At 37.8% G+C, this 22,642-nt stretch overlaps 1 protein-coding gene across 1 annotated transcript in view; it reads left to right on the top strand.

Annotated features, from left to right (window-relative positions):
- MATCAP2 (microtubule associated tyrosine carboxypeptidase 2) overlaps positions 1–22,642 on the top strand; it is a 70,453-nt gene that overhangs the window by 243 nt on the left and 47,568 nt on the right. Inside the window, exon 2 of the mRNA XM_065883565.1 lies at positions 9,577–10,274. Coding sequence (XP_065739637.1) covers positions 9,577–10,274 — 698 coding nt within the window. The remainder of the gene's footprint in view (positions 1–9,576; positions 10,275–22,642) is intronic.

Raw genomic sequence — 22,642 nt, 5'->3', positions numbered from 1 at the left:
TAAGCGCGTGCTGTGAACTGTAGTGAGGTAAAGTGTAATAGATCGGCCCTACAAATGTACAATCTAAATATTGTTAAATTCTGTTTTAAGGCTTGTTAGATATGTAATTAGGCATTGTAGTGCACTAGGATCTAGCTTTCTAGAATGTTCAGAAGTCAGAGCTAAGCAAAAGAGCACATCTCTATATATCAGTATTTATACTCTTTGTCTCTATGTATGCTTTTATTCTTAAATCAGAACGTTTTGAGTTGATATTAAGAGGTCACTTTATAGTAAGTATTATACCAAGCACAAAAAATGTTTGTTTAGACCCCAGGTCAGAAAGTTGTTTGCCTTTTGTTATTTTTAGAAAATAACTGTGTATATTAATCATTTAAAAATTATCTTACACAATATTAGAATAATTTCCTAGGCCATTTTCCCATCATTTGATTCTGCCTAACATTCCTGCAAGACAGCGTTCTTGATAACCTAGTATCATGACTAAAAACACCGAAGAACAGCAGAGTAAAGGGAAAGGTCTAATCTTGAAACTGGCTTCAAAATAAGACCAGATTTTTTTACTTTAAGGCATCGCTGTACCTAATAGACCATTTTTCTGCAAAATTTTAAATTGTATAACGAAATTCACTTTTAATGAAAATATTTATGGTCTTAATTTTATATTTCATGTTCCAGGTTATAAAATGAGGAGTTGATTTTGTGCAGTCATGACATTGCTGTGATTTGTCTCATTGTTATTTATGTTGTCAGGAAACAGACAATTACAAGATCTAAGATTTAAGAGGCAACTTAAATTGGCATTAACTTTTTTTCTTAAAGTGATTTGATGTAGATCCTGTTCTTTCATCTTAAAATACAATGAAAATTGAAAGTTATTTTTTAAAATTTATTTTTGGCTGCCTTGGGTCATTGTTGCACATGGGCTTTCTGAAGTTGCAGCGAGCGGGGGCTACTCTAGGTTGCAGTGCTCGGGCTTCTCATTGTGGTGGCTTCTCTTGTTGTGGAGCATGGGTTCTAGGCGCGCGGGCTTCAGTAGTTGTGGCACGTGGGGTCAGTAGTTGTGGCTCGCAGGCTCTAGAGTGCAAGCTCAGTAGTTGTGGCGCACGGGCTTAGTTGCTCCGTGGCATGTGGGATCTTCCTGGACCAGGGCTCGAACCCGTGTCCCCTGCCTTGGCAGGCGGATTCTTAACTGCGCCACCAGGGAAGTCCCGAAAGCTACTTTAAAGTACCATATCTTCTTTTTGTATTGGAACAGAGTCTCTCAACCATGACACTATTAATGTTGAGTCGGTGGATAACTGTTGCGGTGGGCTGTCCTGTGCATTGCAAAATGTTTAGCAGCCTCCCAGGCCTCTTCCACTAGAAGCTAGTAACCCCCCTCCCCCCCCCCACACACACAGTTGTGACAAACAGAAATGTCTCCAGACATTGTCAAATGTCTCCTGGAGGGCAAAATTACCCCCCACCCCCTGCCCCATTTGAGAACCACTGCCCTGGAGAAAAAATATACTAGTTAGAAAAATATACTAGTGAAGGTTATTAGATAACGATTTAGAAATAACATCAATTAAGATGATTTCCCCAAAGCATAACAATCATGGTAGAGGAAAAATACAGTTATGATAATATTAGTTTTAGAAAGCAGGTATCTGACCAGTTAGCAACAAAGTGGATCTCCTGTTTTTCAATATGCAGAGTTGGAAGTTTGAGGAGAGATACTTTCTAAAATAGTAGACCCACTCCTCCTGCCTCAGCTCTCTTCCCATAATTTAGTGGCAATAGACATATCAATCCAACTCTGCATGTTGCATTTCCTGAGATAAGATAATCTGGCAGTGTATTTCTGTAGTTCAATAAAAATTCAAATAGTCATTTGAGACAATTCAAGCCTCATTTAAAACAACTGACTGGGGCTTCCCTGGTGGCACAGTGGTTGAGAGTCCATCTGACGATGCAGAGGACACGGGTTCGTGCCCCGGTCTGGGAGGATCCCACATGCTGCAGAGCGGCTGGGCGCGTGAGCCATGGCCGCTGAGCCTGCGCGCCCGGAGCCTGTGCTCCGCAATGGGAGAGGCCACAACAGTGAGAGGCCCGCGTACCGCAAAACAAAGAAACAACTGACTGGCTGTTTTTCAAAATAGTTTCTCCATTTCTTTTATAAATTTCTTGACAAGTTAAAAGGATAGTTCTAGAACCCCATGCCTAGCATTTTGCTGACATATCAGAAAGCCCAGTTTCAACGGCCAGAAACTTTATGAAGAGAGTTTAGCTGAAAGCATGCCCTCCTTTTCCCTCACTATCACATCATTCATTGATATCTTAGAAGCCCATGTTCTTCCGGTTAGCATCAAGAGCATGCTTGTTTGTGGTAAGGGTACTGATGGAAATGTGTTTATTTCTTTTCAGCTTTAAAATAAGTATAGAGCAAACTGTTTTATTTCAGGACTGAAGCAGTTACTTGCTTCTGAAATCACTTCCAATATAGTATCTTACTCACTATTGACTTATTAGTTATGATTTAATATAATCTAAATATAACATCCTGGTGAACTGATTGGAGAAGTAAAATAAAAAAGAAAGATTTGTATGTTATATATGCTGTTTGAAATGGGATCAAATCAGAAGAGATTTCTTTACCTTCTCATAGCTTTTTAAAGAAGATGGTTTATTATACTAAAGCCACTAAAATGTTGATTGTAGAATGTAGAATTTATTACTTAACGTTAAATTTACCTTGGAAATCCAAATTTCATGATTCTGAATATCTTCCCATTTACATTATTCCATGGAGTATTTCTATAGGAGCTGAATATAGTATTGCATATAATAATACTGATAGTTAACACCTGCTTAGTACAAGCCAGCATTGTTCTCAGCACTTCACATATATTACCTTTTTTGATCCTCCTACTGATACTGTGAGGTACATAGTAGTAGTATCCCATTTTACAGATAGGGAAACTGCAGCACAAAGATGTTAAGTAACTTGCTCAAGGTCACAGCTGCTAATAAACAGCCAAGATTCAAATCAGAGAAGCTCCATTCCAAAGCCCATTTTCTCAACCCCTAGGAAAGTCAGAACCCTTGTTTAAATGACTGTATGTTGATTTAAGCCACAAAATTCAACATGTGTATCTCATTTAACATCAGTGGTACATTAGCTGATAGTTTACTCCAGGTGCTGTTAAGTTTTTATCACAGGCAAGTCTAATTTTTGCCTGGAAAGATCATATTTTACTTGACTATAAAATTGTTTTCAAAATAGAAGAAGACATCTAGCTCATTAAGTGAGTAACAAAATGCTATCAGAAGCCATATAAGATTATGTTATTTTATGAATTCCTACTGCCTGTATCTTGTATGTGATATAAGAAGTGATTAATCATCTGGAAATGAAGCTCCTTTGTAACAAAAGTGAATGTTTAAAACTACGGGAGACAAAAGTCTTAAGAGCAGTGTTTGGCCATGTGGGATGAATACACTTAGGCACGTAGCTCCTGTCTGTCCTACAGCAGTAGGCACCTGCCATTAAAATTTATCTTCAACATCACTAATTGTTTCACATTTTTATGCGTCCTGGTATGATTTTTGCCTCAACCTTCAGGCATTCAAGTCCTGAATCCTTTCTCTCCTCTCAAATATTCTGTTTCCTTGGCTACCTCTCAGGGCAGTGAGTGAGCAGAAACAAACATAGATGTATGCCATAATGGGACTTATAATTTCAGTGATGAGGAAGGCCATCATATAAACAAATGTAAGACTGCAACCGTGACAAGTGAGTCAAAGAACCTTCCAGGGAAGTTTTCCTGAACAAGTGATACTTGAACTGAAGGATGAATAGGGATTAAGCTAACAGAGAGGAGAGGGGAGGGCTCTTCAAACACAGGGAACAGAATATGAAGATGTTTTGTGTCTGGAGAGGGAGTGGTGAGTGTGAGGGATTGACAGAATGAAGGGAAGCTAGAGTGGACTGATTAAGGGGGAACATTGTGCATGATGGGGCCAGAGAGGCAGAGTGACCTGACCATGAGTGACCTCATGTGCCATGATTAGGATTTTCTCTTCACCCTAAGTGGAAAGCCTGGGGAAGTTTTTCTCGCATGTTCACTGTTGTTTTAGATGGTATTGAATGCATTTTCTTTTACCACAGCCTATCATTTCCCAGCATTATAGAATGCCCTGCATGCTTCTAACTGCAAAAGCACACCACCACAAGCAGTTTCTGACCAAAAAACAATAGTATCACATTATAAGAGTCCTTGCTGCTGATAGAGTAACACTGAAGTGCCCCTAACCGGGGCTGTGACATTTTTAAGAATCCTGAAGTATAGCTGAGTTTCTCAGTTCTTGAATGATACTTAGCAGTGCCTTTTCATCTCTCTGTTTACTTACAGCTGAGAAACTATATTGGATAATGTTGAATTTGGACGTATTATAATTAAAAGATTATCTGTTATAATGCAGACAAATTGGGCAATAAATGTTTTCAAAGATACTGATTTTTTTAAATATACCAGTTTAAAAATTATAGTGTAACTTACATTCAGTAAAGTGCTTGAGTCTTAAATGGGCAGCCTGATGAATCTGTACATATGTAACCACTGTGCAGAACAAGATAGCTTTCTAGCCCCCAGTACCCTGGTACCTCCTCCCAGGTTATAACCCCTCCCTCAAAGATAAGCACTATTCTGCCTTCTAATACCATACATTAGTTTTGCCTGTTTTGTTTTTTTTTCTAATTTATTTATTTTTGACTGCGTTGGGTCTTCATTGTTGTGCAAAGGCTTTTCTCTAGTTGTGCTCGGGATTCTCCTTGCGGTGGCTTCTCTTATTGAGGAGCACGGGCTCTAGGCCCGCAGGCTCAGTAGTTGTAGCACACGGGCATAATTGCTCCACAGTATGTGGGATCTTCCCAGACCAGGGATTGAACCCGTGTCCCCTGCGTTGGCAGGCAGATTCTTAACCACTGCACCACAAGGGAAGTCCCAAGTTTTGCCTGTTTTGGGACCACATATAAGTGGAATTATACAGTATGTAGTCTCTTGATCTAGCTTTGTTTGCTCAGTATTGTCTTTGAGATTCATCTATATTGTTGCTTGCAAACTCAGTTTGTTCTTTTTCATTGCCATATAGTATTCTATTGTATGAATATACCACAATTTACTCATCCTTTCTGCTGTTGACAGATGTTAGATCATTTGAGTTTAAGTAATGATGAACAGCTTGGCAAAACTAAAGTGTTTATCTTGTTTGGGAATTGTTTTGTTTTGCCTCTTCTGTTTGTAATCAAGCAACCTATCGTTTTGTGGTATAAAATTACCCCAGGTTCTCAGGTTTCATAAGTATAAGTGAACCATATGAAATTGCCATTTTATGGGTCAAAATTGGTTGAATGGTATTTTCCAGCAGGCTTTGTTTCTGATGATCTGATCTTCCTTTCAGCCAGAGACCTTGTAACTACTGTGAAACCTCACCTATTTCAGTTGTGAAACACTAAGAGTTTAGTGAGCAGTGTTCCCCTCTTTCTTCCATTCCTTTAGATGAGGATCAGGAGACGCTGATGGGTTTAGTGATGAAGCCACTATTACAGAGAGGTTATTGAAAGAGTTGGGAATGGAAGCCAGGAATCCTGGTATTCTTTACTCCTGTTCTAGATACAAATTCAGCTTTCATTGTGTTGGTAATTTCAGTATAGTCATCCACTTGTGAATATACTATCAATTTTAATGTAATATTATTTTCCTTTTTTCCCTCAATATAGTTAATCATTTTGGGGTGAATGATTTCTTTGATCAACAAGTTATTTTCATTTTCTCCAAGCTTATAGTGAAGCAGATTGCTGGTGGCTAAAATGTTACATTAAATAGTGACTTTTAATATGAGAGTATGATTTTTATTTATTTTATTACTTTTATGAGAGAAAATGAGTTACACTTGCCCCCAAAGAAGCCTGCTTATGCTTAAAGTTTTGATTTTTCAGGAAAAAAGGAGTTAGGAGAATAGGATGTTCTTCATTGAACTCTTCTTCTTGTCCTTTTATTATGTTCTTAAGCCTGTTTTAAAGGTTGTTTTTCTTAAACAGTAGTATTTAAAATGACAAAAACAGTATTTTAGGTTTTTTAGTACTTAATACAACTAAAATAAGATTAGCATGACTCTGAGAAATTAATTTATATCTATCTTGTAAGAGTTGTTTGAAGGTCCACATGCACCACATTTATGAACTTCATGGGATATCAACATTTGGCAGGATTGACATTTACTAAATAGATACACCATTGGTATTCCCAGACTACTTATGAGCAGATGGAGCTTAAAAAGGACTGATGCTAAACCTCTCAGGTAGATAATTAGCAAGTGAACTGAAATGCTGCAACTCCTGGGAGGGGGAAAGGGGTTCTGCCATGCACACACTGTAATTTCTCTCCCATTCCCCCAATTCCTCCTTGAGTGTTTTGGCAGCTGGTTTAGGACTTTTGTTTAAGTATCCTGAAGTGTATAGGTTGTTTGAGTTGGGACAGAATTAAGAATGTAGATGCTTTATGACAAAACAACAGAAAACTCTATGAACGCAGCTCTTTGATCAACAGAGCTACTGAGTCTTAGGAACCAAAGAAAGCACTTTTTACATTGAATATTCTTTTTTTTAAAAAAAATCATTATACCTGTAACAAACCACCCAAATTAGGAATTCTTCAGAGTAGTTTTGTTAACTGATTTTAATTTGAGGTAAATCCCCCCCCCTTTTTTTTTATTATTCCCCCTTTTTATTATGAAGACCAAACGAGAAAAACCTGATTACCTCCTTTTACCTTCCTGGCTGTGCCTAGTCCTTAACCAACTTTTCTCAGTTTGTGATACCCTTATTCTTATCTCAGTTCTCTTGCTCTTTTCCTTTCAGTGTCTGTTTCAGTCTGACTTTCATTATCACCTCTTGTCTCCTAAACTTGTGGTGTCTTGTTAGGGACACCGACATTGTTCTTGGGCATTTGGACTGCAGCTTGTGTTCCTTAGCCTATGTTTGCCCATCCTACCCAATTTTGACTATCAGTTGGCAACACTTAAGTATGAAACCCCTGAGGATCTGGGACTTACCAGCCATTGATGAAAGTTTTGTTTGTTCTGTTTATTCACATTATTGAATGGCTTCTTTATACGGTCAGCCTTCAGCATGACCCTGTGCAGTCTAGTTCCTATCTCTCAGCTTGTCCATGTAGTAGACATTTTATTTAGCCCCTGCAAGTTTATACTTTCATGTTACCTTTAGACAGCAGAATTCAAATTTCATATGTTGGCCTAGAAAATGTTAACTAGAAGGACTTCTAAGTACCTTACATATTTGGATTGTTTATTATCTACTTTTGACCTCATACTGTTTCTTAACCCTAAACCCTAAGACTTCCGGGCTTTAAAAACTTTTAGTGCAGGGTTTCCCTACTGTGGCATTATTTTAGGATGAATATTTTTGTTGTAGGAGGCTGTCCTATGTATTGAAGGATGTTTAACCTCATCCCTGGCCTCTACCCACAAGACGCTAGTAGCATCCCTCCCTAATTGTGACAACCAAATGTCCCCTGGAGGGCACAGTTGCTCTCATTTGAGAACCACTGGTTCAAGGTCTTCCAGGTTATATTTCCACTTCTACAGTCATCTCCTCATAGAAATATAGAGTGGTTCCAGAACTACAAATACCTGTATATCTAAAGTGGTCAGAGAATGGCATGTTTAGGGTTGTGCCATTCATTCATTCACTTATTTATTCAGTGTACATTTATTGAATATCTACCAGAAACCATGCTAGATGTTGGAAAGAGAAACATGAATAACACATGGTCCTGGTACCTATCTTAGTATTGAATACATCAGTTATTCAGATTACTGTGTCTTACTGGGGTGCTGTGTTTGTACAGAGGAAGAAAAGATGTAGTGCTGTGCATATAGCAGACTTAATACTGAATGTCTGTTGATAATTGAATGAATGACCTTATATAATAGAATGAGCATGGACTCTGTAATCAGACACATCTGCATTTGAATCACAGTTTGCTCTTCACTACGTTCTTGTCGTATAACCTTGAGCACATTACTTAACACTCCTGAAGCTTAAGTGGTATAACATGCAAGGTTTTTGGTGAAATCCCAAACTCAAATAAATGTGTCAACAAAGTGGCTGCTATTATTATTATTTATTACTACTTATTATAGAAAGGATCCCTGAATGTCTAATCTTGAGTGAGTGAGCGACAGATCTATGTGGATAAACAGTTTTTTAAAAATGGAATTAAATAAATTGTCTCCTTCTTGGCAAGGAAGGCAGCTGTCCAAGTCAGCTAGCGTTGAAATTGCCTCCATAGTAGGAGCCAGAGGTTGAGGGCTAGAGGCATAAGGATCCATGAGACTTAGAAAAGAGAGGTGGTTGAGAGAATCGTGTATCACATTTGCAGAAAGGATTTAGAAAAGGTTTACAAGCAGACGTGGTCAGATAGGAGTTCAAATACCAGGATTTAAGACAAACTCAAACACTTTTGTCAGTTTAGAATTGAATCTGAAAGCTCTTAAGGGTTTACCTGAAATCCTCTCAAATGTTTCTCTTCCTTCCCTGAACCCTAGGTTATTGTCTGTATCTTTTGTTTTTCACGTTTAAGCTTATACTACCTCGTATTAGTACTCAGATCTTCATAGGACTGCCTTACCTTCAGAGCCAGATTAGAACCTGGTTGAAGGCAAGAGCAATGTATTTATACAGATGTTTTTCAGATCCATGTATCTATTATATTCCACAAATATTCCCGTATTTGTGGAATGAAAGAATGCAAATCAACACAGTTTTAAAACACTACACAAGCAACAATATTTCAAGTTATTCTTACCTCTTTAAAGCACTTTTGAGATCTAAAGGCAAAACTGACCTCTCCTTAATTTGGCATTTGATATACTGATACCTTACATAGTAATTATTTTTTTAAGTCTTGGCAAGAAAAAACTTGATTTTCTTTAATCTTAACCTATAGCCTAAAATTAAGAAAAGCAACAAATAAATATTGAGTGACATTACTAAAACGTGTTTGAATGTGCACATATCATTTATTTAATTAAAAAAATTTTTTGAGATATGTAAGACGGTGTTGTCCTTTTACTGATGGCTACCTTTATATATAGTGTCAGATTTCAAGATTGTATTGGCTTTGAAAATGCCTTGGATTTTCCTTTGATATTGGTAATACTATTAAACTATATCCTTTCTACGAAATCCACATTCTTGGTAGAGTTGAGTGTTCAGATTATTTATGTATATTATCTCACATCTAGATTAGACTTTGGTCATCTAAATGGTTTGAAGCTGAGGATTTTTATAGATAATTTAGCATATGTTCATTCTTACAGAAGTGACCGTGTCTAGCTTGACCAAAGTTTAGTAATATAGTCTTTTAATATTAAAAATGTCTTTTCTAAAAATTGTTGCAAAATTATAAAGTTTACAGAACCTTCAGAATACTTTTCACATAATAAGCAATTTGCTTCATCTGGTATCTTTTGTTATTTCTTTTGTTTTGATTTTGTTTATTAACACAGAAAAGCTTCACTGGCCTGAGCAAGAACTTGCTAAGAAGTCTGTTCTAAATGCAGAAGAGTCCTTGATTATTGGCAGCAAAGGAAGCATTTCACATTTATCTCCTGGAATACTAAAGGACATTTTCACAACTGGAACCAGTAGTTACAATGTCCTACTACAGAGCAAAGAGGAGAAAAAGCATCATTCACAAAAACAGTCTTCCTCCACCTACTCCAAAAGATGTAGAAAACCCAGCAAATCTAGCTCTTCACGTAGTAAAGATCTTCGCAAGATGAAAGCCCCAGTGCCTGTGATGAGCAGTGATACTTGGTACTGCCTAGAAAGGCAGCCTGCTGTTTTTGTCACTAGTTCAGTGTCAAGTCCTGTAAAGTTTACACATGATATCTCTGTTACAGGAAACAGCACAGTACTGCCACCTAAACCCAAAAATGAAAGAAAGGTCAAGCGACGCCATTTCTCCACTCTTCCAAAGCCAAAGCCGCAGCCTCAGCTGTCTAGAAGTTTTGAAAAAGGAGATGACTTTTCTGGAAAGAAATTTTGTATACTGAGTGCTATAAAGCCCACCAACTTGGAGAAAGAAAAAGTGAGATTCTTTAAGTCTGACTATACCTACAATCCTCAGTTTGAATATGCTAATCCTTCTCTGCCAAGTGTGTTAGCCAAGCACAGCAACGCAACTGACCGGTTCCTTAAGCAGGTAAAATGCTACTTCAGTAGTAGTATTTCATTTTATGTAATGAAAACAATTATTTGCCATCGTATAGAAAGCCAAAAAAAGTTGTTTTAAAATATTCCAGTTATTTATAGTTAACTCCCATCCAGGACATGTAAATATGTGACAAGAAATCTCCAGGTGAGTGTCACAGTTCATATGTAAACTACTTTGCACTAATCAGAATCTGTAAAAGAATCTATTATATAGACGTTGTGTTAGGAAGCAACTATATTAGGAAAAAGCTTCAGATTCTGGTTCCAAGCTTTCATTTGGGAGTTACAAACTTATGGCCCATTCGTCAGCCCACAGACAAGTGTTTGTTTTCTTTTTGATTTTGAATGCGTTAGATGGAGCATGCAGTATCTCTGGTTCTCCCTGTTATATTACATTCTCAGCTTGCTTAGGCCCCTAAAGGCATTTTGGGGACTAGACTTGATACTTGCCAAAGAACTTTTTAATGCTTTACTGAAATTTTTAATAATCATCAAATGTATAAGTACTCATTTAAAGAAGAAAATAATGGAATTTTAAAAATTATAGCAAATCACGATGTGGATGATATAAGCAACACTTTCCAAATTGCTCAGTTTAGATACTTAGCACACAGTTTTGTGTATTAAGGTCTTAATAAACTTCAAAATCCACTTTATTGGGCTTCCCTGGTGGCACAGTGGTTGAGAGTCTGCCTGCTAGTGCAGGGGACACGGGTTCGAGCCCTGGTCTGGGAAGATCCCACATGCCGCAGAGCAAGTAGGCCCGTGAGCCACAACTACTGAGCCTGCGCGTCTGGAGCCTGTGCTCCGCAACAAGAGAGGCCGCGATAGTTAGAGGCCCGCACACCACGATGAAGAGTGGCCCCCGCTTGCCACAACTAGAGAAAGCCCTCGCACAGAAACGAAGACCGAACACAGCAAAAATAAATTAATTAATTAATAAAAACTCCTACCCCCAACATCTTCTAAAAAAAGAATCCACTTTATTTGAGGGGAAGTTGGCTGATGTTTACCTTCAGGGCACAGAGTTGAGATCATAAAAGCAGGCTACATTTGGTTAAATTAATTTTGTACAGGTTTTTATAATGCATTAGGTTCAACTTGGCTTTGTCAGTGATTGAAAATCTGTAGGCTAGGTGAAGCTGCGTGATTCCATTTGCCTTTGGCAAATGCCCTATTTTAGCATTTTGCTGCAGTGCAAGTTCTTTGGACTTGCAGCCAGCAAATTTTTTATTGTTTGTTATAAATTACATGGAATCTGACCAGTCTTTTAAAGCCATTATGTAAAGCTTATTCTAAGATTAAAACAATTTTAATCTTGCTATTTATTTTCCTTTGTTAGAAAAAGCCTTTTCTACTGCTGCTATTTTTTTGAAGGTACACCCCCCCTTTTTTTTAATTGGAGTATAGTTGATTGACAATGTTGTGTTCATTTCAGGTGTACAGCAAAGTGAGTCAGTTATACATATACATATATACACTCCTTTTTAGATTCTTTTCCCATATAGGTCATTACAGAATATTGAGTAGAGTTCCCTGTGCTATACAGTAGGTCCTTATTAGTTATCTATTTTATATACAGTAGTATGTATTACATTCCCTTTTTATTGAAATATGAAATTGTGCTAAACACTAATGAAAAGGTCAGCTATTATTTTGGCAGTGATTTTATGATTTTTTTTTCTTTTTTTGGTGTGGAAATTGCAATTGATTGAATAGGGCTTTCACTCACTTAAAATTTATGGTAATTATAAAAATCCTATTTGTTTTTTTCCCCCTTAATGCTGAAAGAGACAGCTGAGATTTCTTTACCAGATTTCTTTAATTTGGAGTCCTACTGCAAGCCCTACCAGTTGGGAAAGGGATTTCCCACCATTAGGTCAAAATGAATGCTCTTTCATTTTCTTGGATGGGAGTTAGGAAGCATCAGCAGCTCCAGAGATTGAGAATTGACAGTGCTTGGTTTCTGGCTCTACAATCTTTATTTTAACCCAATTCCAGCTTCTTACGCTTGGGTTGTTTGAGGCTTCTAAACAGCACCAGCAATCCTAGCTGGCTGGTACTTCAAATGCTACCATTTGGGAGAATGATTGCAGCAAATGCCAATTGTACTTTTCAAACCACTTTAATCAAATAAGGGAGATTTATCGGAACAAGACCCCCATAAAATATGCTTAAGTTCCTACTTAGCATCTGAATGAATTCTGACATGATACATCCTTCCCCTCCCCAGCTGTGAAGCTAAAGCAGCAGCTTCAGGGCTGGTTTCAGGATTCAGAAATGCACACAGAGGGGCCAGGATGGCTGAGTAGCCCATTTGTCTCTGGCCTCCACCCTTGAGGCCTTGCCAATCCCTAGCTGACAGTCTCTCAAGTTTCACGATCTGGATCTTTCCAAGGCAGGCAATCTATACTGTTGTTGGAGAGTGACCGCGGTCCTCTTTAGTGTACAGGTAGGCAGAACAATGCTAAATCCATGCAGAGATAAGTCTACCATAGTGGAACTAAGGTAGTGCTCAGGTTCTGGTCATCCCTAATTGATTGCCCTGTCAATGTCAAGGAGTTCCAGGACTCAGTTTTTTTCTGGTCCAGGCAGTAGTTTCCTCAGGAGGCACTTAGGCCCTTTAGGTGGTTCAGAGCATCTAGCATGGGCTGCAGGACTTGAATATAACTCCAGGTGGAGCCTGCTGAACCCTGCTTAGCCTCTTGCTGGCAGCCATGGTGGGCCTCAGCTCCCCAACCCTTGGGACAGAAACTGAAATGTCTGTTTTCTGAGGTTGTGGACCTTTGCAGGAAAGAGTGCAGTGCTTCCTGGATGCTGAAGAAGGGATCTAGGATGAGAGAATGCTGAAAGCTGTCCAGCGTCAGGTGCCTGCTCACTCGTGGGTCAGAAGTAAATCCTTAGTGGCACATTTGAGCAGTCAACTGGCAGCCAGTACACTTTCTGCCTTACTTCTCTGTGGCTGACCATCCTGGGAAACCTAGATATAAAATCCGTATGGTCTTAGACCCAGCACATTGTTGAACAAGATTGGAAGTGAGAGATGAGAAGGGTCTTCAGGGCAGTGTTGGGAGTCCTTGGCAGTATTTCCAACAGTCAAATGGAAGTTACATATTTATGGATAAAGCCAATGGGTAGTTTAAATGACTGATTTTCCACCTCTAGCTGGAATCGTGTCTCATTGTAGATTATGGCTAGGATCCTGCTAACTGGAAGCCCTGATTAGTAGAGTGATATTTAATAACATATGGGAAATAAGTCAACTTTTGTTTGGCTCGATAAGGTAAAGTTTGAATTATGTTCTTATTTGTTAACAAAACTGGAGCAGTGGGGATCATTAGTGATTGGTAAATGGGGAGAGAAGGAAGACTTTGCTGTGTTGGGTAGAGACCCTGGGCTGAGGCTACCCCTCTGGCTGTCAGGGAAGAAAAGGTAAAGGGGTGCAGAAGGAGTTAACAGAACAAGCCTGAGACTGCCATCCTTAGAAAGGCCTGCTTGCAAGATTAACCTGAGCCTGGCGTCTGGGAACTTGACTGGTAAACAGTTTCCTACACTGAAATAAAACTTTCCCTAAATGATAAGAGTAGCTTGCTGTGCCTAAATTGTGCAAACAGTATGTTTTATGTTAAATGCTTCTTTTCCTTTAGGGAGTCTGGAATTTTAGAATGTGCTAGGCATAGGGGTGCTTATGTGACCAGCTGATAATAAAAACCTTGGGCAGTGAGTGTGTAATAAGTTTCCTTGGTAGACAGATCTTTACATGTTCTTACAACTCAGTTGCTGGAGAGAAGTTAATTGCATTCTGTGACTTCATTGTTAGAAGACTCTTTTGAAGCTGCTTCGTGTTTCCTCCAGACTTTGCTGGATATCAGAAATAGGGAGTGGTGGGCTTAAGTTGATTTTTTTAAAGGCATTTACCTTTAGATTTTAGAAGAAAAAACTCTGTACTGTCCAAATAAAACATCTCCATGGGCTGTATTAGTAGTCAGTTTGAGATTCCTGATCAGTTACAAGGTCTGGCTTCTTACAGCTTTGTAAAGGGCCATTGTGTTGCACCATTCCAAGAGGTGCCATTCACAAATTGAGCCTGGGGCTCACATTCATACAATAGAGTTGATGTTTACCATAAGCATGGGGTTCTTCTTTGGCATTATAGTACAGTACTCCTCTAATACTTTTTAGTTGTATGATATTTGTCTTAGAAGTTCAAGTAAATTAAATGTATGCTAAGTTATAGAAATGTTGCATGGAGGGTAGCTGGGAAAGAATGAACAAAAAAAGCATACTTGTTTTATTATGAAATTGTTCACACTGCCTTTTTTTCAGGACCCTTGCGCCTTTGTTATTCCATTAAAATTGCTTTGAAATTTAAGGACAAAGTCACATGAACTATCTATATATGAAAAATTATAACTAACATTAATAGAGTGCTTAATATTTGCTTGTTACTCTGTATGCTGTGTACTTTTCACCTATTTTGAGGTACAATACTAGTAGTATCTAGAGAAGTGCAGTCACTTTCTTGACTTGGATCTTAAGTTGCAGAACCAGGAGTCTTTCTCAAGCACTCTATTGTCTTCCACACAAAGGTATGTTGGCAAACTATCTCTCCATTTCCGTGGTATAAATATAAATACTTCTACCAGGACCAGCTTCAAGCAATGTAACATCACTATCATGCAAATTAATAAAAATTCAGTCAGCTCTGACAAGACAGCATGGCCGGACTCCAGCTTACCACTGTTTCACAAAATGGTTTCAACCAGGCTTTTCTAACCCCAGTGCACCCCCTGCACTCAAAGGGTACCAGGTCAAAAGAGCCTCACTTAGCTGGCAGGGATGCCTTTGGTAGAAGCTGATTATAGGGACTTGGAAGATTTTTTTTTTTTGCTCTTTGTGATACACCTATGAAACAGTGATTATTAATTACTGTCTTTTGGAAGCTTTAAGACAAGCGTATTTACCTTCTTCCTGTTCAGGCACCCATCCTTATCTTTCAGCTACAGCTTCAATCTCAACTCATAGTACATAGTTATTTAGTGCCTTAGGAAGAGTAGCAAAGTTAAAACTGGGTGCCTAGTCTGTAAACTGAGTAAATATTTGAAAGAAGCAAATATAAGGATGCCCCAAAAAGGCTGTCCACAACGTTGTAGGTGGCTAATTTCTCTCTTCATGCCCCTCTGACTCTGCCAGGGAACAAAGCAGAAACATCCCTTCCATTACAGCTCCCGCAATATATACCTTTTCTCTGTTGACCACTGTCCTCATCATTGCATTTCATCTATTTCCTTTCTGTTTCATGTGGAGTATACACAACCAAGTATTGACAAGAGGGTTAAGATTAAAATTAGGTATTTTCAACTGAAACAAAATAATTAAAAAGAGCTTTCAAAAATTTCTTCAGTGAAGTAGTGTACCCATTGTTTTCCTGTTCCTAAGACTTTATATTTTTCAAAATAGTTATTTGCAGATACAGTTTTTGATTACCCATATTAATGGAAGGAAATATTTGCATGAATTAGCTAAAATGGAAAGATTATTCCCTGTTCCCTCCCTATCAAATAGTTCTCATCAGGGCAGTCATCTTAGCTTTCCTGGTGTGGCAATGCTGTACCAGCCATAGTAAGTAGGAAACACAGCAATAGCAAAAGCCACAAACAGTGGCATGAAATGGAGATTGTAGAAGGAAGTGATGTTTAAAGTCCACCATCTAAGTGAAAAATAATCCACTGAAGTGATTTATAAAGCAGAAAGCTTTTTGAAATCCTTTATTTGGTTCCAGGCATCTTATATTGTAACCTCTGGAGGGAAAGATGGGGGATTAAGTATTGAGGAATGGTAGTGTGAAGAAGAACAGATGTTAGACTTGTAGTTACTAGAAGAAATGTGCAGATATATTTGCGAAAATATCGATGTCAAAAACATACAGTAAAATACCTTTTTCATCTTTCCATCTTAGCATATCAAAGCACTCCTTAAAGATGTTCTTGTTAATCTTTACAATATCTTGAAATATAACCCTCTTAGCCAATAGAGAAATGGGTCTTATAGCTGTTTGTAAGAATTACTGTCTTAAATAAGAGGTTTGTTAGACTTGTAATTAAGAAATTCAAGAATTGCCTTCTTTTAAAAATATTCTTTGACTTATGATTGATTTTTAGGACTCTTGCTCTATAGGAGAGAGATGGACTCGATCTCTGAGGTTTCCCTTGCACGCTGTGTTACAGAATGTCTGTTTCTATTTTTGCCCCCATGCTATGTACTCATGTAATCATTGCACAGTATCTGCTTCATTTTCCCTATATATATATTGAGGGAAATAGACTAAATGATCCTTGAGAGCCCTTTCTAGGACCACACACATCTCTCCTAAGTTCTAGGCCCCAAAATACTGTGGCTAATCAAATCAAGATTCCATTTCATGTCATATTATGTATCCAGTTTTCATGTATTTTGTAAAAACATTTAGCTAACCTTCCACGTTACATGTTAATCACAGAAAAGCTCAGAGTTTCTGCCAGCTGTGTTAACTGAAAATTCTTTTACTTCAGACATCAGTGCTTTATTAACTCAACGTAATTGGCAGACATTTTGGTTTGTTAAAATTAACTTTCCAAATTAAGTGAAACTTGTTTCTCTAACTACAAAACCTAGTGGAAAAAAACCATTTCAATGCAGTTCTTTCTACAGTGTATATTGACCTTGACAATTCAGGTGTATACTTTTCAAACTAAGGTTACTAAGACAGTAACCTAACAGCTGAAATGTAAAGAAAAACCAATGAAATCAGGGTGTGAGCAAAAAAATGTTTTATCTTAAATTCATGTGAATGTCACATTAAACTTCTCAATGTATCTTTATTCTAATATAGAAAAATGTAAATTGCTTATGGACTCTGGCAACCTGTCTATTCTTCCCCAATGTGAGAAACTGAAACTTAGTACTAAGGTATTACACATTAACATTATTGGTCTGTAAAATTAACTCTTGTCACCAAAAGTCCGGTAGCATCTTAAGGGGAAAGCACAGACAAGGCACCTTCTGGGAAGGAGAGTAGTCATCAGGAGCGCTATATGACTCAGAGCAAGCAAGGGTTCCAATGGCTTGGAGACATAAAAAGTCATAATTTACCAAATGCAAGCATACTGTCTTAATAAAACTTTGAGTATCGTAAACTTGATTTCTTACAAAAAGATATGTCCACAAGTGAAGCAGTATAGTTGGAAAGCAAGATGCAAGAAAAAGTTCGTTTTTTAAAGATATTTGATGTCTCTCAAAAAGGCCATTTCCATCATAACCATATTATTTAAGAATTAGGATATTACTTGATGTTAAGATATCCTACATCTACTTAACTAAAACAACTATTCTGCTTATGTAATTAGAGTATCCTAAATTTCTTTATTACTGAATGGAAGTTAATGGCCCATGCTATCAAAGGTACTTGATAGAGTTATTGTAAAATCTCAGAGGTATTTAGAGAAAAGAACTCTAATGTCAACTTTTTTCCTGCATTGAAACAACGTAACACATAACATTCTGTGGCATAGCATTGCATTTTCATTTATAGAGTTCAGATATTCAAAGTAAGTACCAAGATGGACCAACTTTATTATGTTAGGAATTTCTGATTTTCTTCCTAGTTAGCAAACTTTATACAGCTAGGGTATCTCAAGGGTGACATACCTGTAGGATTTGAGCAGGGATCATAAATGATTGCAGGGAGCTGGCTGGGCACAGTAGGAAACTAAAAACACAGTAGGAAACTAAAAACCAGCAGTTATCTAACGTGGGCTACAGTTTGGGTCTAGTGTTATCATACCCTCAGAATTTTTAAGAGAAGGTAGGTAACCTGAATTTTATACCAGGTCTTCTAATTTGTAAATGTTGACAGATAATTCAAACAAAGGTTGTTTAGACCAATGAAAACCTGTTTGTGGGCCACATTCATCCCTTGGGTTGCCAGTTTGCCACCTCTGACCAGATCTATTAAACATAAGCTCTGTTTTATTGAGGCCAATAATAGCATAACATAAAGACTTTTAAATGTGGTCCTCAGAAAATAATGTCTTGGTTTTAGAGTTGATAGTGAAAATGGAATAGGTAGTTCATTGTTATATTAAAATGCATGCATAATAAATACATAAAATCACGTATTCTAAAGCAAGACAAGTGTTCATTTTCCTTTTTTGATAGAAATAACACAATTGGAAATCAGATACCTTCACTGATAGCAGTATGTCTTGATATAAAATTTCTTTAAGGCTAAGTTTTATTTATTTATTTATTCTTTGCTGCGTTGGGTCTTCCTTGCTCTGCACGAGCTTTCTCTAGTTGCGGCGAGCGGGCGCTTCTCTTGTTGCGGAGCGTGAGCTCTAGGCGCGCTAGGCGCGCAGGCTTCAGTAGTTGTGGCGCACGGGCTTAGCTGCTCCGCGGCGTGTGGGATCTTCTCAGACCAGGGCTCAAACCCGTGTCCCCTGCATTGGCAGGCAGATTCTTAACCACTGTGCCACCAGGGAAGTCCAAGGCTAAGTTTTAATTGTACTAGTATCGAAGGTATTTTGTCTTGGTAGACCTCAAGTTGTCCAAACAGTGAAGGGGAGGGAAAAGCAAGCCTTCTTTAAACTATACCTCTCCCTAGGTGACTTGATTTTTTGCTTAGCAGATCACAGACTTTTCCCAGATACATTAAAGCTATAAAATTATTTTGAGTTTAGTACATCCATAGTAGTTGTGTGTCTTAAACTGGAGAAGTGAGGTCATTTCTTAACCTAATAGCAAGGAGGATTTTCTTACAGTCAGAGATGGAAACACCCCAATCAGATTGTATGTCCTTGGAAGAAGGTATGACCTTGATGACTCTTTGAAACAATACTTCATTGATTTGCCTTTGAAAACTTGCCTAATGTGCACTCTCAGGTTCTTATCTCAACAGGGTTTTTCCTCCAAAACAGTTTGAATGTCTGCTTCTTCCTTGTAGGTAGTGAAAAAAGAGTTTGCCAGTACTAAGCTATTTATGAATATCTTCTCCTGGTAGCAGTTACCCTATCACTTTCCCACTTATCATTGTATACATCCAAACTACCCCCAACCCTGATGACACAAATGTGCAGAAGAGGGAAAAGGGAATGGGGGGATGGCTGCAAGTGACATTTTTCTTTGTCCCACTGTGTTCTTTCATTTGTTCCATCATTGAAGGCAGACTCAATTTCTTGAATCTATTTCCTAGGTTCTGCATATGTAGAATATAATTTATTGAAACAGTTTTCTCTTTATTATAATCTGGTCATAGTTTGCAGTCTGTCTTATAGAAGACTGAATTACTGGCAAAAGTGTTTTTGCTTCAGTTTCTCCTGCTCTCCACATTGCTGTCAGTGTCTAAGGTACAAATCTGATTGTGTCACTTTCCTTCCCGAAAAATTTTAGGACTCCTCATAATTCAGGACAAAGTCCAAAATCTTTATCATGGCCTACAGGCCTTTCATCTTTCATGATCTGGGTCATGCTCAGGTTTCCAAAGTCAACTCTATACTCCCACAGCATCTTGTGCAAATTATCTATCATGACGTTTATCACACTGTTACCATCCTTAAGTTTCTTTTTTTGCCTTTACCATTAGACTAACCTCTTTTATAAAAGTGTATTTTATGTTTTTCAACTGTCCCCAGAATCTAGCAGAGTTCCTAGCACTAAATGAATGAGTCTCCTGGTTCCTAGGCTGGAGGTATAGGAACTGTGTTTTCATTTTCTTTGTTTTGTGTATGCTTTTGACAATATTATCTCCTTTTACCTGGAATGCCGTCTATTTCCTCTGTGCCCCCACTTCAGTTTACCTTTCTCCATGTTTTCACAACACTTTATTCATATATCCAACAGAGTATTATTAAATTATGTTAATTTCAGTGTAATCGCTGTTTAATGGTCAGACAGGAACTTAGATTCTAAAATATATAAATAAAAGCAGTGATTGGCACAGAGAAGATAACCATAGAGATGAGTGAATGAATGATCCTTATTAATGGTATGCTAGAAATTTAGTGAAGTAGTCTGCAAACAGTGGATCCAAATTTGTGGCTCAAGGGTCAAGTTCAGCTTGCACATCTCTTTTTTGGGGGGTGGGGGTCAGCTCAATGTTTTTTAAAACATTGGTATATAAGGATGCTCTTCTGTTTCCTCTCCCGGATGTCATATACTCAGTAGCTTTACAGAGAGGTTACTGCTTGCAGCTGAAGGTATTTGGGTGTGTAACGACTGCTCTAGTGTCCCATCATTTTGTGGCTACAGTACCTTAAATGGAGGCCTAAAGACCTGATTGAGTAATCCAAATCTTTATATACCTAGTTTGCTACCAAGAAGAAATAGCCACCATTGAAAAATTCATTCAATATTTTGAATATTTTATTTCATTCTGAGAATCTCAAAGTACCAGAACGTGTGTGTACCTCATCCTTGTCTGAAGTAAGCATTTTCAAACTGTTCTGAGGAATACTGCATGAGAAAAAGATGACCATATAAGGTAGAAAACACAAACTGTTATATTCACCACGTGTATCATAATAAAGGCTTAGAAGAGTCTTGTTTAACTTTGTTTAGTCCAAACACATTTGGCCATGGGACCTTTTTAAAAATAATATCTCGTCAACCACTTTTCCAAAAAGAAAACAGTTTGGAAAACACTGGCTTAAAGAAAAGGACTGTGTGATCTAGGGGTTATTCAGTATTTGGGGGGTGAAGAGGGTCAGAGTTCTAGATATTAGAATTTACTAAAAATGAGAGGAATGAAGGGGAGGGTTGGGATTGAATAGAGGTCAAATCAATTACCTTAAATACTACATACAGTCATTTGGGAAACAGACTATAAAACACATTCATAGTTTCTCTTTTTCTCTTTCTCCCCCCCCACCCGCCCGTCGTCTTTTACTCTCTGTCTCTATCTCTGATTTCATCCTCACACCAACCCTGTGAGGTAAGTAGCACAAAGATTTTCATCTCCACTTTGCCACTGAAGAAACTAAACCTGAGACAGGTAAAATGACATACCTAAGATCACACAGTCAGTAAAAGGTAGGGCACCAACGTAAAACCAGATCTTTTGACTTCTAGTCTTTCCACAGTATCACCCAGACTCATATCGTATTAGTGTCCCTATTGTATATAGTTTTTCATTGAGTGAAAACGGTGTTTGAAAAGGGAAATAGGTTTTTAGCACATGCCTGTGAAGTGGCTTGTGATTGATGGTCAGATTTCCAAATTGCTGAACAGCAAACAGAATCAGCAAGTAAACCAAAAGTAGATTACTAAACAGTGTTGAGATTTTTCAGAAAGTTTGTTATATCATACAAGACAATGCTGTAGGTTTTATATCAAGATTTTTCCTTTTCTGAATTGGTGGTTTAAATATTACACTGTGCTGTTTGATTAATATTGCTTTTTCAAATGATGGCTTTATGAGGATATAATTCACATGCCATGTAGTCCACCCATCTAAAGTATACAGTTAAATGATTGTCAGTATATTTAGGATTATGCAATCATTACTGCTATCAGATTTGAGGAATTTCATCATCCCCAAAAGGAAACCCTGTATTCATTACAAGTGACTCACCCCCAGCCCCACCCCGTTCCAGCCCTAGACAACCAGTCTATTGATACTTTATCTCTCTATGGATTTTTCTGTTCTGGACATTTCATATAAGTGGAGTCATATGATATGTGGTGCATTGTGACTAGCTTCTTTTACTTAGCATGTTTTCAAGACTCATATAGTAGCATGTATCAGTGCTTTTTATTGTTGAATAATATTCCATGTATGTATATTTTAGATTTTATTTATCCATTCACCAGTTGATAGACATTTGGGTTGTTTCCACTTTTTGGCTATTATGAACAATGCTGCTATGAACATTTGTGTACAGATTTTTGTGTGGACATGTTTTTAGGTATTTTGGGTATATACCTAGTAGTAGATCATGTGGTAGTTGGTCAAATGGTAGGAGATCATAGATCATATAGTAGGGGTCATATGGGAATTCTGTGTCTAACCTTTTGAGGAAGACTCTTTTCCAAAGTGACTGCATCATTTTACATTCCCACCAGCCATATATGAGTTTCAGTTTCTCCACATTGTTACCAACTCTTTTTTTTTTTGTCAACTCTTGTTTTTATAGCCATTCTAGTGGGTATGAAGTGGTATCTCGTGGTTTTGACTTGCATTTCTCTGATGACTAATGATGTTGAGCATCTTTTCATGTGCTTATTGGCCATTTGTATATCTTCTTTGGAAAACTATTTGGATCTTTTGCCCATATTTTAATTGGATTATTTGTGTTTTTATTATTGAGTTGGAGTTCTCTATAT

Source organism: Phocoena phocoena, chromosome 9, assembly GCF_963924675.1.
Source record: "Phocoena phocoena chromosome 9, mPhoPho1.1, whole genome shotgun sequence".
Lineage (NCBI taxonomy): Eukaryota > Metazoa > Chordata > Mammalia > Artiodactyla > Phocoenidae > Phocoena > Phocoena phocoena.
Note: the sequence above shows the minus strand (reverse complement) of the source record. Positions and strands in the feature narration are given on the sequence as shown.